The sequence below is a fragment of the Peromyscus maniculatus genome, chromosome 2 (assembly GCF_049852395.1).
Source record: "Peromyscus maniculatus bairdii isolate BWxNUB_F1_BW_parent chromosome 2, HU_Pman_BW_mat_3.1, whole genome shotgun sequence".
NCBI classification, from domain to species: Eukaryota; Metazoa; Chordata; class Mammalia; order Rodentia; family Cricetidae; genus Peromyscus; species Peromyscus maniculatus.
The window spans coordinates 132,547,078-132,563,652 of record NC_134853.1 but is presented as its reverse complement, the minus strand read 5'-3'; the positions used below and the strand labels follow the sequence as shown (position 1 = coordinate 132,563,652).

General features: G+C 36.2%; 1 protein-coding gene across 4 annotated transcripts in view; it reads right to left on the bottom strand.

The window, feature by feature from the left end:
* Positions 1–16,575, bottom strand: part of Spata6 (spermatogenesis associated 6) — a 112,285-nt gene that overhangs the window by 18,511 nt on the left and 77,199 nt on the right. For all 4 annotated transcript variants that reach the window (XM_076564768.1, XM_006977776.4, XM_076564767.1 and 1 more), the window contains 2 exons: positions 8,604–8,788; positions 4,500–4,599 (listed from right to left, as the gene is read on the bottom strand). In XM_076564768.1, coding sequence (XP_076420883.1) covers positions 4,500–4,599; positions 8,604–8,788 — 285 coding nt within the window. The remainder of the gene's footprint in view (positions 1–4,499; positions 4,600–8,603; positions 8,789–16,575) is intronic.

The window sequence follows — 16,575 nt, the reverse complement described above, 5'->3', positions numbered from 1 at the left end:
TTTACAAGATTATTGAAAGGAAAAATAGACTAATTTGTGCACAGGGCCTAGCCTCTAGTAAACCTTACTATTCCTATATGCCAATTTCAGTTTTTCTCTGGGAGAACAATAATCCATGCTTATGCTTTTTATTCATACACTTAATTGCATGCTGTAGTACACTGTTTTCTTTTTTACTGTTTCATATTCATTCAGTGGTTTATTAAAACACTGTATGCTCCTTATGGGGAGAAAATGTGATTTCATGAGAAGAGCCTCTGAGCTTTGCACAGTGCTGTGCAGAGCGCACAGCTACTTGGGGAGGGGGTGCTATATGAATTTTGCAGGCAGGAAATGTTGGCTAATTATAAGTTTGTGCTCTGTTTGCTGCTGGACTGCATTGAAATTAGTGCCTAGCATAAGCCAACATGAACAGCATTATTTTACATCCCAGTAAGTCAGAGGCAAATAATTTTAAAAAGTGGAGTGAAAGTCTCCTCCTTCTGAATAGGATGGAGTAGACCAATTACATTAACTCTTCTGCTATTTAAAAGCACCACAAAGCTGCTCAAACAACTGTAATTGTGGTGAGAAGACTCTCCAGAGGAGATAACCCCAAAGAGGTGCCATAGTTGGCTTTCTACTGGGAGCATCCGTGGCTTTTGAACATAGAACAAATGCCAGGACTCTATGCTTTGTTAAATAGCTCCACAGTTGGAGGACAGCGAAATCACAGGGGTTTGATAATCCCCTGTGCTAGACAAACAAAATGAAAGACCTAAGGATCAAGATCCAGTGAGACTCCGTGGGTGCAATACTGCACTTACTGCCCCCTCCATGATGAACACCGGAAACTGCAGAGTGAGGGAGGCACTAAAGCAGAAATCCTGCCAAAATAGAAGAAAGTGAATTCTGTGCTGAGCAAGCAAAAGAATTCCCTTCCTGGGAGAGGAAAGGAAACCTGGAATCACAGCAGCTCTTGTTAAAACTGAGAGGGCTGAAATGAAACTGTCAATAATGTTTTACCTTTTAAAATCTGGAACACAATTATAAATTTACAAAAAAGTTGCAAAGATGATACAGAGCCGCACACAGAAGTGCCCTCTTTCATTCAGAGTCTCTTAATGTGAACATCTGACATAACCAGGGTACACTCAGCAAAGCTAAGACTCTACCAGCAGTACAGTACATTAGCTTCCAGCTGTATTTTGATCTCTAGTCTCTCAACAATTCCTTTCTCAAGTTAGACTAAGGTGACAACATCACAGAGAATCCTTCACATCACATGACACCAAAGAGAACATGATGATCACTTGTGGTGTGAGCTTTGGCTAGTCCTTATTCCTCCTCTCCACCCCACATGGGCCTGGGGATCAAGTCCAGGCCCTGTTGAAAATATTTTCGCCCAGACTAAGACTTTTCATTCTTTTACCAGTGCTTTTCATGAGGCAAACATTTATAAACTTTGTAAGGTCCAATTTAAGTTGTTTTTGTCTGGCATGGGTTGTGCCGTGTCAAAAAAATTCCTTGCTAAATTCAAATTGTCCATATTTTCTCTATGCTTTCCTTTGAAGATATTGTAATACACAAGGTCTCTTGATATGTTGTGAATTATGGGGCAAGGGAATTTTCTTTTTTTGTTGCTGCTGGGTTGTCTGAGTTGTTCTGTTTTATTTTCATTTGGAACCATTTGTTCACAAGACAAAAATACAAAGTGTTGGGTAGGGAGACAGCCTGCCTTGAAAGCAAGAGGATGCAAGTTCACCCCCAGCACCAGTGTAAGCAACACCAGCAGTGGTGGCACATCTGTGACCTCAGCACTGGGGAGCAGGGACAGGAGATTCCTGGGGCTCCCTCCACTGGCTGGGCCCCCTTTTCTCCTACCAGCAACATGATTAGTGTAGATCAATCTGCAAAATCTCTGTTCTACTCATTTGATACGTCTGTGGCTTTAGTGAATGCTACACTGTCCTCAATGCAGGAAACTGCTAAGGCCAGATGGCAAGTCTTCCACCTTTTTTCTTTTCAGAAGAATTTCTATTGGCAGTGGATACTTGCTGGGGAAGGGAGAATCATTGTTCTTGGAAGGTGTAGCCACTAGCAGGTTTCCCACACTCCCGTGCAGAGTACACATAAAAGTGGACTTAGTGAGTTATTTTTGTTAAGGAGTAGACATGAGGTTAGAAGGAGTTATGTTGGAGACAAGTAGGAGGAGTCAGAGGGGGAATAAGAGGTTATATATGATCGTATTTCATTGTATACATGTATGAGATTATTAAAAATTAAATTCATTGTATTATTTACTTATCACATGCATGTATGCCTTGCATATGTGTGTACATGTGTGCTCATATACACATGTGCCATAACACATGTATGGAAGTCAAAGAAAACTCTCAGGAGTAGGTTGTCCCCTTAACTACATGAGTTTCCAGGGACTGAACTCAGGTTGGCAGATCTGGCAGCAAGTTCCTTTACTTGCTGATGCGCCTCACTGATCCTTGTTTTGATTCTAGAAGTCGCTTTGTTTTTCTATGTGTCTTTTAGAATCTGCTTGTCAACATCTGGTATTTTAAAGTATGCTGGAGTTTTGATTAAGACAAAATCAAAAATTAGCTGGAGAAATGGCTCAACAGTTAAAGGTACTTGCTCCTCACACAGAGGGCCTACTTCAGTTACCAGCCCCCAAACAGTGGCTTAGATCCCTCCATAACTCCAGGTCCAGGGTATTCAGTACCCTCTTCTTCTCTCTCTGGGCACCAGGCACATACATGATATAAATACTACATTCAGGTAAAATGCTCTTACATATAAAATAAAAATAAAAAAATTTAAAGATAACATCAAATGGCCTGGGAACATAGGTCACTGGCAGAGCATCTCCCTAATGTGGTGCACAGGACTCTGGTTTTCATACTCAGCACCAAAAAGAAGTGAAATCAGGGTGTCATGGGGTCTAAAGCTCACCAAGATTTCAAATACTGAATCCTGCATTCTGTCAGACTGGCACACTGCTCTTTTCACTCTTCTTCTTTCATGTGTGTTTGCCCCTTCACACCACACACAGCCCACAAATATTTTGGTAGGATTATATCTAAGCACTTCAATTTGATACTGCTGGAAATACTATGGATTCCAATTTAAAGTCTCAATTTCTCACTGCTTGTATATGATGAGGAATAGGATAAATATGAACCAAAAGCAGATAACTGTTACTTTGTGAACAAGGATAACTTCTTGGGTTTTAGAAATGTAGAAATACGTACATTTTTAAGCTATTTCTACATTTCAGGGAATATTAAATTATTAGAGAATGTAGAAATAACATGTATGATGATAAACATACAAAAAGTTCAATGTTTTTACATCTCAATACTATTAGAAGTGTCATCAAAGAAATAATTTGTCCTAAATAATATTGCTCTAAGTGTATGCAACTTAGAGCAATAGGCCAATTAATAACAGAATAGTTCTTAAAACTGAGTAACTAAAGTAGCAAAAAGTGAAAAAATATAAATTTTAATTAATCTAAACAAGAGGTACAAAAATCTTCATTAAAATGCTAGATTTTTATTTTTTTAAAAGAAAACTGATATGACTTGAAAAATATAAACTATGACAAGTAATTCTTTAAAATGAATAAAATTTTAAAACCTAATACAAAATATTATACTGTTATAAATAACTTCAAGTTACCACAAATATAAATGGATTTGTTTATCTTGAAAAACATTGTATTGCTTTTCCCTAAAATGAAGCTAAAACCTGACCTGCTCTTCTTTCTTTTGTATATTTACTGACTTGTAAATCAGCTCGACAACTGATTAACAAAAGGTACTCCACACATCCCCTTCCTTCCTCCTCTACCTATGGAATCAAATGTACCTTCACCAAACGGAAATCTTTTCACTGAATCACAAATAAGTCTTCCCACATTATTAAAACCTAGAAACAACTATTATGAAGTAGCTGTTCAGTGACTTTTTATAAGATAATAATGACTAAAAATGCTTAAAGTTCAGATGATCAATGTTCAATATCTAGTATAATAGTAAAACATGAAATAACAACAAAAAACCCTAGGACCTCAAGACAGCTCAGCCAGTAAAGGCACTCGCTCCGAGCCCTGATCACCTGATTCTGATCCTGACAAAATCAGGGTACACATGGTTCAAGGAGAGAATTTATGATGTGACTCCATCAAAGTTGTTCTCTGACTTCATGTGTCAGAGCATATGTATGCACCTGCGCGCGCACGCACACACACATACACACACACAAACACTCAAACAAAAAAATAAATAAAAGTTATAAAATACATAAAAATAATAATCAAAAGGCATTTTGTATGAATCTGTCCAAGCAGGAAGTTAGTTATGTGGCTTGTAGCAAACCCAGTGATTCTATCAGAGAATGTTCTTTCCTCCCCCATTACTAAGAATCACAACCTGTAAGCACCTTGGCTGGTTTGGGGAGCCTATTAGAAAGTCTTTAATAAAGAGAAAATATTAGAAACTAACACATATATGTCTTGCATGAGCCTGATGTGATTTCAAGACATCTTTTACCCGGTCATGGATCTCATCACAATTTGAAGGTGAACACCAATCAGAGTGGAATCTGTGGACACAAAGAAGAGTAACTTTTAAAGAGAGGAAAGAAACAAAACTGTCTCCAAACTTTATAAGCTTAAAATAATATAATTTCTTCCTTTGGCCAACAATGAGGAGAAATAACTTATTCAGACACTTATTCTCAGCTACCCTATCAATTTTCTACAATGTCTAAAAATAATCTTAGTAATTATTTTGACGTGTATTTGGTAGATTATACCTACATATCTGATCACTTTAAAATTATTTTGACACATCACTCTTTAGTACTTATGTCTAAATGAATCACATCAGAACAATAATTCCATGCATGATGTCTTTAAAATTGGCACTCACTCTCTAATAATTTAATATATTCTGGAACTATGTGGAAGAAACAGGAAGCTGCAACCCACCAACTTTATGAAATAAGCAAAATATACATAAGAAATGAAAATAATATTTAGAACCTATTCACATTTCCATTTCCACTCTTTCAGAACAGGAATAAAATGGTCCCTTCTCAACAAAGGTGCTATCACCTCACTATCCACCATCAGAATCATATTTTTAAAAGAATAAAGTATTTAAATATAGATGAGAAAAGTATAACTTTAATTAGAGTCTATGTATTGGGATTTAAAATGTCAGAGAAGAAATAAAACATCTATTTCTTTTCATTCTGCTCTTCCTTAATTCAAACTTGACATTCGTATAATTAATCTATTTTATTTTATTCAGGTTATCATGAAAATGTCCTGATCCCCTTAATTATAATGCATATATTTGAAGTGTTATTGATAACTCCCCTATAAAGAAATAGGAAGTGTGTTAATATATTACTTTTTGTTCTCAGCTTATATTTACAAAATTAGAATACTAAATTATTATACAAAGAACAGATTATTAAGTAGGTAAATGGTTTAAATGATATAGTTTAAAGGACATAATCAATAGACAATCAATTTAATAGATAATCCCAAACAATCCCTCACATAGATAAAAGGAAGATTAGCTTCACCTATGCAAATGAATTGGCAGAACAATTATTTTAGTACATGAAGCCCATTGTGGAAATCTGAAATCCAACTGTGCAACTCCAGGGTCTCCCAACAGCACTATGAACAGATCCACTAGTCTGTGCTATGGTATAAGGAATGCTTGCCTCATAATCTTTAATATGATTTACAAAAGAAAAAACTTAAGTATGATTTAAAAGGGCACCAATTCCCTTTTAATTAGTCATGCTAATATCTAAGTCTGATTTTAGTAACACTGTAAAGTATAAAACAAATTTGGAGTCATTATAATACTTATACTTAGAGATACTTCTGAAATACTTACAATCAAAATGGAAGCGATTTTATGGCATGGCAATTTCTGGAGGTATTTTTTAAGTAGGTGAAAAGAAAAAAAAGCACCTGGACTAAAATAAGAACTCATTGATCTAAAGAAATAAAGTTTTTAAAATCTGTTTATAAAAAAAAATGATCAAGGGTTAGCATCTTACTGCAAACTTAGAAAAAATATAATTTTAATGAACACTACATATATAAATTTAGGAAGTTGTGTCTCTAACATCCAACTTCTAGACAAAACTTCCAATTTGGCCTGGGATATACAATATACATTTGTATCAGTTTCATTTGTAACTGACTACAGTGGATTGTGGGAACACTTGTGAATCTATTGCTAGTTACCTAGAAACACCAAACCTGAGACTGCCATCCATTTAAAGAGGGCTACCCAGTCCTGAACAGAAGAAAATGTTTTGCTCTTAGTAATATGAGTTGAATACTAGGTGCATGTCCTTTATAGATTAAATCCATCAGAATAGAGGTGTTACACGTTGGTGGGTGGGGAAAAATACAGTGCTTGTCACAAATAATACATTAATAAAATTTTAACTCATGATGGTGAGTTCAAACTAATTCACCATGTATTTTAAATGTGCTCTATTTTCACTGAATCAAGTAAAACAGGCAATGTTGAATATTAATAACATTTTTTTTTTAGCAAAAAGCTTAACCACATTTATTTGTCATGAAAATAAAGTATCCTAATTCTTCTCTAGGCAGACAAATGAAGATAGGTTAGACAAAGTTAGGCCAGTCTGGTCTACATAGCAATTTCCAGGTTAGCTGAGGTTACAGAGTGAAACCAGGGCTCATAAAAGTTGAGAGAAGGTGCAAGAGAGAGAATGTAAATAGTTAGTTATATTTACTCTTAAGATATATCTTCCACTGAAATATAATTGGACAGCTAATTTTAGCTATATTCAATTAAGAATATACAGAGAGCTAACATTGTATACACAGATAAAATAACTCAGGTCCGTGTGTGTGTGTGTGTGTGTGTGTGTGTGTGTGTGTGTGTGTGTGTGTGCTGGTACACACACAACACATGAGAGCTCTCCTATATCACAATACCATTCCCCTTAGGCATTCTAATGAACTAGAAGTAGCATCAATCAAAATTGGTTAAAATGTAGAGAACAACTGAAGCAAGGCACCTGGCTCCAATTGGTCTACAACACAACCCCTACACTTAAGCTCAGGGAGTATGTCAGAAAAGGGAGTGGGAAGATCTTGAGTGCCAGAGCACCAGGATGCCTATTTGTAAGGGAGGGTCTTCTAGACATAAAAGGGATGCACACATGAAATCTCAGAAATAGGGTTGCATGAACAAGACCTGTATAATGACAGTACTGGGAAATATGCCAACATAAATGGGGGAAATTTTCCAAGGCTCCAATTCTAGATGAAGAGTTACAGGAAATCAGTGGCCACTAAGGGGAGGGAGAATCAGATTTCTCCAGGGAAGAGGCCCCTCTAGGTTACATAACCCCAAGGCCTAAACATATGTACATATGAGCAACACTAAATACACTAGTATGTATGCACACAAATGTGTGTGTAACAATAATGATTATGGAGGAAGAAGTCATGAATTTAAGAGGGAGCAGGGGAGATGTGGAGAAGTCTTCAGGAGGGAGAGGGAGGGAATGCTGTAAATGTAGCATGCATGCATGAAATTCTCAAAAAACAAATTAAAAATATTCTGCATTTCAGTATCAAGAAGCCAACATCACACACATACTCACATTCTCTCCCTCTCCCTCCCCCCCCCCCAGGACAAATGCTTACAAAGTTAATGAGGAAACTGATAAATCTATCTATTTAGAACAGAATGTTTTAATGCATCAACCATAATCTTGTTCGTGATAGCTGTTTTCAGCCTGACTATTGATATAGTATCTATGGCTAATTAAAATCATTGTAATTATGTCTGGTGAATGAACTTAATATGTTTTAAGAATTCAGGGGCTACTTTTTTATGCCATCTGTAACCATGGAATGTGAGAGTCAAGGTGTTAAAAGTATATCTCCCAAATTTCAATTTTTCTGTAAAAGTTTTTAAATAACCTGATTTTTGAATGGGAAAAGAATAGCTTTATATAAAAATAGTGGGTTTTTTTTCCATGCCCATTTATAACAACCATTCTGACTTGGGATGTAAGTATTTCCAGAGGAAGAATTTGACTCTTCCCATGATTTAGATTCTACTGGGTTGCTGGCAGGAGGTAAATGAGAAGCCAGATGCCACAAAACAAGGCATACTTCACTATTAAGAATAATCAGAAAATTCAGCCTAGGCTATTTCTATACTTAGGGAAAATCAATAATAATAAATCACTAGGGGTTTACTAAAACAACCTATCACAATTCAGATTTTCACTTTAAGAATTACATTAAATAATTAGGAGTAGAGCCCAGATCTGGATAACAAACTCACTTCAAGTGAACTGTGCTAGGGAGAAATAGAAACACAATATATAATCTATTCCAAACAATTTAAGTAAGCCTGAAAATCAACATTTAATTTTATAAATAATTACATCATATGAATATGCAGTTTTCTGTTTCTATTGCCAAATATTCAAAAGATGAAAAGCACAGATCAGGCTGGCCTTGAACAAATGATCTTTCTGTTCAAAAAGAAAAGATGAGGAAAGACAGAAGCTACACTTACCTTTCCCTGAGAGAGGCTCTATTTAGCACAGGGCTTGGACAATGCTTTGGTGTTGTGGAGGGTGCTGAATGAACTAGTAAGGTCCTTGCAGAATGCTGGGGCTTACTACATGTCCTCGGGCTCAGATATTCCTCACATCTTTCGAAGGGATCCTCAAAGTCTCTCCCATGTGGTGTCCTGATAACCTGTTTTTAAAAAAATATGTTTATCTCTCTATACATACATACATATTATATAAAATTGGTATAATATATTTATGATTTTTAATTATTTCTTTTATTTTTGGAAATTGTAATTATATATTTCCACCTCTTTCCTTTCACCAAATGTTTCTATGTACCTCTCGCCTTGCTCTCTTTCAAATTTATGGTCTCATTTTCATTAATTATTGTTCCATATATATTACTAAATAAATAAAAACACCAGTCAGCCTATTGACTACTGGTATGGATAAGTAATTGGTATGCTCTTCACTTGATAAGACTATTTCTCCTACTCTGAGTATTATTTAGTTGCCTGTAGTTCTTTGTGTATGGATGAGGCCTTCTGGACTTTCCCCCATCCACTTAAGCATATCTATTGTGTTTGTTCAGGTCATGTCTAGGTAGTTACAACATGATACAATTTTATTATCTCAAAACATTTTTGAGTAGGGGTGGGGTAAGTATTTAGACTGGTGTATATAAAATAAAGAATGTGTATGAATAAACCATTGATTGCTTAGTTTAGCTACGAGGGTCAAGCAAGTACAATTCAAATTCTCCCTATAGCCTTCACTCATTGCTTCTGAGAATGGCCAGATACATAAATCAAGACAGACAAATTAACAAATTTGTGCAATTGTGGATCTTATACTCGAGTAGAATTCTATTAAGGATAAATAGTTTTAAGACAAACACAGAACAAGATAAATAAATAAAATATGAAGCATTCCAAAGAGTATTAAATTCAAGGAGAAGAAGTGAAACAAGGAAGAAGATCAGAAATGATGGTGGGTGGAATGGGAACAGATGCAAAGGAATCCTTTTAAAAAGAACAGTCAACAGGGACCTCACAGTAAGGAGAACATAGTAATAAAAACCTGAAGACACAATGAACATGTTAGGGAATCAGTCTGTGTCCATTAACAGATGGGTGGATGAATAAAGAAGACATGGTGCATATACACAATAAAGTTTTATTCAGACATAAAGAGACAAAATTACAATAGTTGAAGAAAAGTAGGTGTAATTGGAGTTTGTCATGTTGAGTTCAATAGATCTAACAATGTACAACATATTAAGGTTAAAACATATAACTTAGTGAAATAAGAGAGCCTAGAATACCTGCATCCATATGGCTTAACTACATGAAGAACTAAGGTCCACTTTCGTTCCACATGACTTTCTCCTAACTTCCTCAAGGTACTTTTAGCCAGGAAAACAAGGCTGTAAACCAGTGAATAGCTTCGTTACTTATCTCAAGACCTTCCCATAATGATCTACCTGAACAGCAGAAGGCTCAATCATCATTTGGGTACTCTTCTCAAAATAATACTGATTCTTCTCTTTGTCTAGACAAGCAATGACCTTCTCAGAACGGATGATCCTTTCCTTCACTATTCACCTATTATTACAGTAAACTTAGCTTGTGTTTATTAACCCTAAAATTTTATATATAAGCTTTATAAGTTAGATTTTCCACTGAAAGCTCTCCATTAAAATGTTCGTGACTGCAAACCCCATAAATATCATCTCTTAACCTATGTCATAAAAAGCTTCCCTTGTGATCATCAAAGCATACAGCTTTTGAGGGAATCATCTGGTGAATTAGAAGTTGACAACCCAATGCCCACAAAAGTCTATAGATCCAAGGATCTTAGACTCAGATAGAAGCCTGATTGCAGAAATAGCTCCTCCCTCTGAGATCCTCTAAATCTTTCAGCCTCCATTCTCAGAGGTCTCTCTAGCTGCCATGGTGAAATAACTGCTGCAGTGAGTTTGTTAAACTAAGTCCAAAGCTAAGTTCACAGTCTTCTAGGATTGCAGAACCCTTTTAGTAATATTTTCATGTGTTGATTAGACTTGAAGGTTGGCAGTGCATTGATAATGGTTCTACAATGTATCTCTCTGGTATTTTATGAGTCTATAGGAGAAAGTTTAATGTACATGAACATGTGTAAATTACTAAACTCATCTTTGAGCAAGGCCCAGAGATAGAACGTTGGCTGTGCTCACTGCCATAGCAATGAGTTACTGTTACTTCTCAGATTGTTGTTTCTTGGCTTGTGTTTTGGATTTGGTTGTTGTTTGCCTGCTTTCTTTCTTCACAGGCAAACTGCCGCCTGGAGAGCTCACCTCTGACCTGTTAGCATCACAGATTCAAGTCCTAAATTTGAAAGAACCAATAATCTGGATCAGTCCTCAGTATAATCAACCAATACTGACAGACTTTCATGGGTTTGTATCAGGTTGCTACATGTTCCTTCGAAGCCAAATTTAAACATTTCATATGTAATAAGGCTTTTACATAGGCTAGTTACAGAACATTAATAATCTTCAATTGTCTGCTCACTTTTAAATGACAGTTTACCAATGACACATTAGAACCAGAGAGCTCAAGGTCATCAAGATGCTTTTCCAGTTCTCCTTGATCATGTCAGACCCTTTAGCTTTTAGCTGCTATAAACTGATTCTCACATGCTGGGCAAAAGCACATGTGATAAAAGTTTAATCCTCAGAAATAATCAGGAGGTGGGAAAACCATTAAGGGTGGGGCCTACTGGGGAGGTCTTTAGGAGATGGTAGAATCCAGTGTGCCTCTCTCACCATAATTCCCCTTAACTCAAATTCCATGAGATCTGATGCTCTTCTGACTTTCATGAACACAGAGCATGCAAATGGTGCACACGTAGGCGAAACACTCATCAGATAAAATAAATCTTAAAAAAGTTTAAACTAATAGAAAGTTGATGAGCAGAATGATAAAGCATTATGTCTATCATCCCTGATATTTATTATAGCCTAAATACACATGAATCCTGTGAATATCCACATTACTGTGAAATACCAACAAGAGTGGAGATGATTTCTAGATTTGTTACATTTTTCTTTTTAACGTGATAGATTCAGTCACAAAATCCTTGTCCAAGGCGAGAGAAAAGTTCATAAGTAGAATGAGACAGAAGCCATTTGACATCTGCTACAACTTGTGTTCATGTCTAGAATGCAATGAAAGCCACTAGATATCCACCACAACTCATGTTCATGTCTAGAATGCAACAGAAGCCACTAGAGACATCTGTCACAACTCATCTTGTCCTCCTGCAGAGTAGGTATATTGCTAAGAAGCAATCTTTGCATCAGGAGAGGAACTGTGACAAGTTCTTGACAACAAAACATAGACAAGTGTCCATTTCAAGACCAGGCTCTCAGAAACCAGAGCCTTCTCTGTGCCTACAAAGGGGCCTGTGAGACTCCAGACTAAAGAAGAGCCAAAATGGGTTACTGCATAGAACAAAAAGAAGTTCAGAAGCACCTTCTACTTGTTAAATGATTAAAAATTAAATCTCTACTATATTTAGCTTCTGAAGTTAAAGCCTTATTTGTATAACAAATAGCATTACCCTAAGCAATTCAAAAGTTGATATTTTAATATACTGGCCTTAACATAAAGCTAAATATATTCATTTATGTATTCCTTGGGAGTAGTTAGCAAGGGAACAGATATTTGGGGATAGAAAAGTTAAGATTCATATAAAACAGCAGCAAAAATTAAAACTCTTGCCTGTGATAGGTTGGAAAATAGATCACATAACTTCCAAGCTTATGTCCCTAAGGAAATAGCTGGGAAGAAATATGAGTTGCACTGACTTTTATCTGCATTTAGCAAAGACTTGTAAGAAGTAATGAGCTCATACACAGTCAATTTGTATCCATCAACAGACGAAAACTGAGAAGATGTGATAAATATAATGGAATATTATGTGACCTTAAAAAGTAAGGGAATCCGGTTATTTGAAACAAATGCATGATTCTTGAAGTCATTAAGCTAAATAAGCCAGACAGAGAAAGACAAAGAACTCTAACCTCACTTATCCTATAGGATCTGAAAAATCAAACTCATAGAAGGAGTGTATGAAGTGATGGCTGTCAAAGGTGATGGTGGGGAAGCCTTCAGTCAAAAGGGATGGAGTTTCAAGTGGAGAAGACAGAGGAAATGCAGAGGTCTGCTGCACAGCACAGTGACTATAGGTAAATGTATGTACTTAATAAGTGAAACATGCTAAGATATTAAACGTTCTCATCAAGCAGGTAGGTAAGATAATAGATGTTAAGTAGATCTAAACGTGTGTATATGAATATACATATATGCTGTAATATAAATGTATATATGTAAATATCAAGTTCCATACTGAAAATATATACATTTTATCATTTATTTCTTATAAACTGAGGAGTGGTGAGAAGAAAGTGGTGTCCTCAGGAAAGATCCGTTTTGAGAACAGAAATTAAGAGTCAGAAAAAGTAAAAAACCTAATAGGTATAAGGTTAAAATGGAAAAATACTTGGAGCATTAAAACAGAAACTTGTCCATTAAGCAGAGAGACTAAAAGAAAGGTCAGGTTAAGGAGTTGCTCCACAGGAAGAGGCTTTCTGGACCAAATACTGTTAGCACCAGCACTAAGAACAATTAATACGTGGGACCTCATGAAACTGGAAGGTTTCTCTATGGAAAAGGACACTGTCTTTCAGGAAAAGTGGCTATAGAATGGTAAAAGATTTTTACCAACTACACATCTGATAAAGGACTAATATAAATATAAATATATATATATATAAAACTAAAAAATAAACCCACTGGACATCAAGAAAACAACCTGATTAAAAATGGAGAAGAGATCTAAAGAGAGAATTCTCAAAAGAGGAACCACAAATGGCTAAAAAAAAAAAAAAAAAAAAAAAAAAAAACTTTAAAAATGTTCAACATCCTTAGTCAGGAAAATGCAACTCAAAACTACTTCGAGATTTCATCTTACACTAGCCAGAATGGCTAAGATCAATAAAACAAATGACAGCTCATGCTGGAGAGGATGTGGAGTAAAGAGAATACTAGTCCATTGTTGGTGGAAGTGTGAACTTGTACAGCCACTGTGGAAATCAGTGTGACAGTTCCTCAAGAAGATGGAAATAAATCTACCTCAAGATCCAGTTATACCTCTCTTGGGCATATACCCAAAGGACACTTCATCCTACTATAGAGACACTTGCTCAGCCATATTCATTACTGCTTTAAAATACTCAGAAATTGTAAACAAACTAGGTGCCTGTCAATGAATGAATGAATAAAAAAATATGGTACGTATGCATAACAAAATATTACCCAACCATTAAAAAATAGGAAATCATGAAATTTGGAGGTAAATGGGTGGGACTAGAAACAAAATCATCCTGGATGTAATGCAGACCAAGAAAGACTAATATGGTCTGCAAATATGGTACACAGAAAGACAAAAATTCACTTGTATGTGGATGTTAGCTTGTAGGTCATCGATAAGAAAGTATAATCTATATAACCATCAAGGATATGTATAGAGTAAAGGATGGGGTGGGAGAAGAATAGCTCTTCCTAAGAGAGGAAAATAGAAGAGGTCAGTGGTTCTCAACTTTCCTCATGCTGCAACCCTTCAATACAGTTCCTCAGGTTGTAGTGACCCTCAACCATAAAATTATGTCATTGCTACTTCATAACTATAATTTGTTACTATTATGAATCAGAATGTAAATATCTGATATGCAGGATATGTGACCCCCAAATGGGTTGTGACCCACAGGTTGAAAACTGCTGAAATACATAGTTATGGATGGCCAGGCATTGGGGGCTGAAATTGGAGGATTAAATAGGGAGAAGAAAGGAAGAGAGGCATGAGGGAGGGAATATGGCCAGAGACAGCTAAAACTAAGGTCCATTTGAGGGGTCATATGGAAACCTAATATAGTTGAAGTAAACTATATATGTACATGAAGGTGATCTGAATGAAATGGGGGAGACAGCCCAAACTGGACATCTCTCATAACCAAATGAAGCATCCAGTACTAGGAATGAGTTACATTTGATCAAGTTCTTGGCCAAATGGGGTCTATTGGAACCCTCAAACAATTCAAGCTATTGCCAAGGCTATTGGTTGTTCTCCACAAACTGACAGTAAGGCCGTATTCCTGAAAATAATACATACACAACTCACTGAACACACAGAAGTTGAGTTGTTGTCTACCTAGAGACTTCATCCTTATGGACTAGAGTTCATTGTACTAGAAGGTACTCATCATTCTACCAGAGGAGAAAGGTAAACACCAACTCAGCCACAAACCCTTCAATCTACAATGGTGACGTCACCTGCCTGCAAGATAAGTTGGTGTAACAATGACACAAAGCTTTTGGGAATAACCAGACAATATCTGATGTGACTTAAGGTCCACTCCGTGGGAGAGATCTCATACCCAATGCTGTTTAGATGGCCAAGTATCTGAGACCAGATAGACCAGTCATTAGGGGAAAACCAAATACTACTGTTTTGCCAAAGGAACATAGCAATAAAATGACTGCTAGTGACATTGTTATACTCATATATTTTGCTCAACTATCGTCAGAAGAGCTTCCTCCTGCAGCAGATGGGAACAAATACAAAGACTCACAGTCAGATATTATGTAGAGTGACAGACATTGGAACACTCAACCCTAAACAGGATATCTCCATCAAATCCCTTCCCTTGGGGCTCAGGGAATTCTGCAGAAGAGGATGAGAAAGAGTTTAAGAGCAAGAGGTGACAAGAGACACCAAGGAATCAATATCTTTAGACACTACAGAGCTGGTGTACATATGAAGTCACAGAGACTGAGGCAACATACACAAGGCCTGCCTGGGACTGCACTAGATGGGATTCTAGAATGAAGTGAAGTGGACACATGCCCCCATTCCTAACCCTGAAGCTATCTCCAATTGAAGCATTTGCAAATGAAAGACTAGTTTTCTTCAAGGGAGTCTCACTGGGAAACAAGCCACTCTTAAGGATACACCCCAGGCCCAGCAGTAGATGGCCAACACAAAACAAACTCGTATTATCTTTGGAAGTTCTTTTTCTTATACTGTTAAGTCAGGGCATTTTTTCTTTCCCTTTTCTTTTCTTTTTTTTTTAAATTGGAATGCTTCTCAATTTCAGTATAATAGCTTCTTATTTCCAAGCACTTCCAAAGTAACAGTAAGGAGGAGAGGCAGCATTCTTCTGAGTATGATAGTGAAAGGAGGGAGAGATGACACACAATGGAGTGTTTGTGATGTATGTGTGTGTGCACATAAGTGTGTGTGTGCATGCTTATGCACATGTGTGTGTGTGTGTGTGTGTGCTGGCACACTCACACATGCATACTCATATGCTTTGGAACTTGGAATAATCAACAAAAACAGTTAAATTACAATACACTTCATACAAACTTTAGGAAAAAACAATATATTGTACTACCACTAGTTTTAAAAAATAAAAATCACAGTATATGGTTTTAAAGAAACAAATTGTAATCATATACATGTACTCCTATGATACAATGTACCTTAAAACAATATAAAAAACTCACTGGTTCTGTGTAAATATAAAACTCTACATTGTGATAATTACCAATCTGCTTTTTACCTGTTTAATATTCTGTGAGGGTTCTAAAAGCCATATGTGATATGAAATAAATCTTATTTCAAATCATCCTACTCTTTGCAGATCATCTGTCAGCTCAGCTCAGCATACACCAAACAACTTTCTGTATGTAATTATAATAATATGACCATAAATACTCAAAATGTCCCTTTGAAGATGCCATCCCCAATGAGAATCAGTTTATTAAATAAGCACCTACTACACAAAAAAAAGGCACAATTGCACACATAAAAAAGGAGCACGACACTGGTTCAGGATGGTGTAAACAGTAAAACAGAAATGGGACT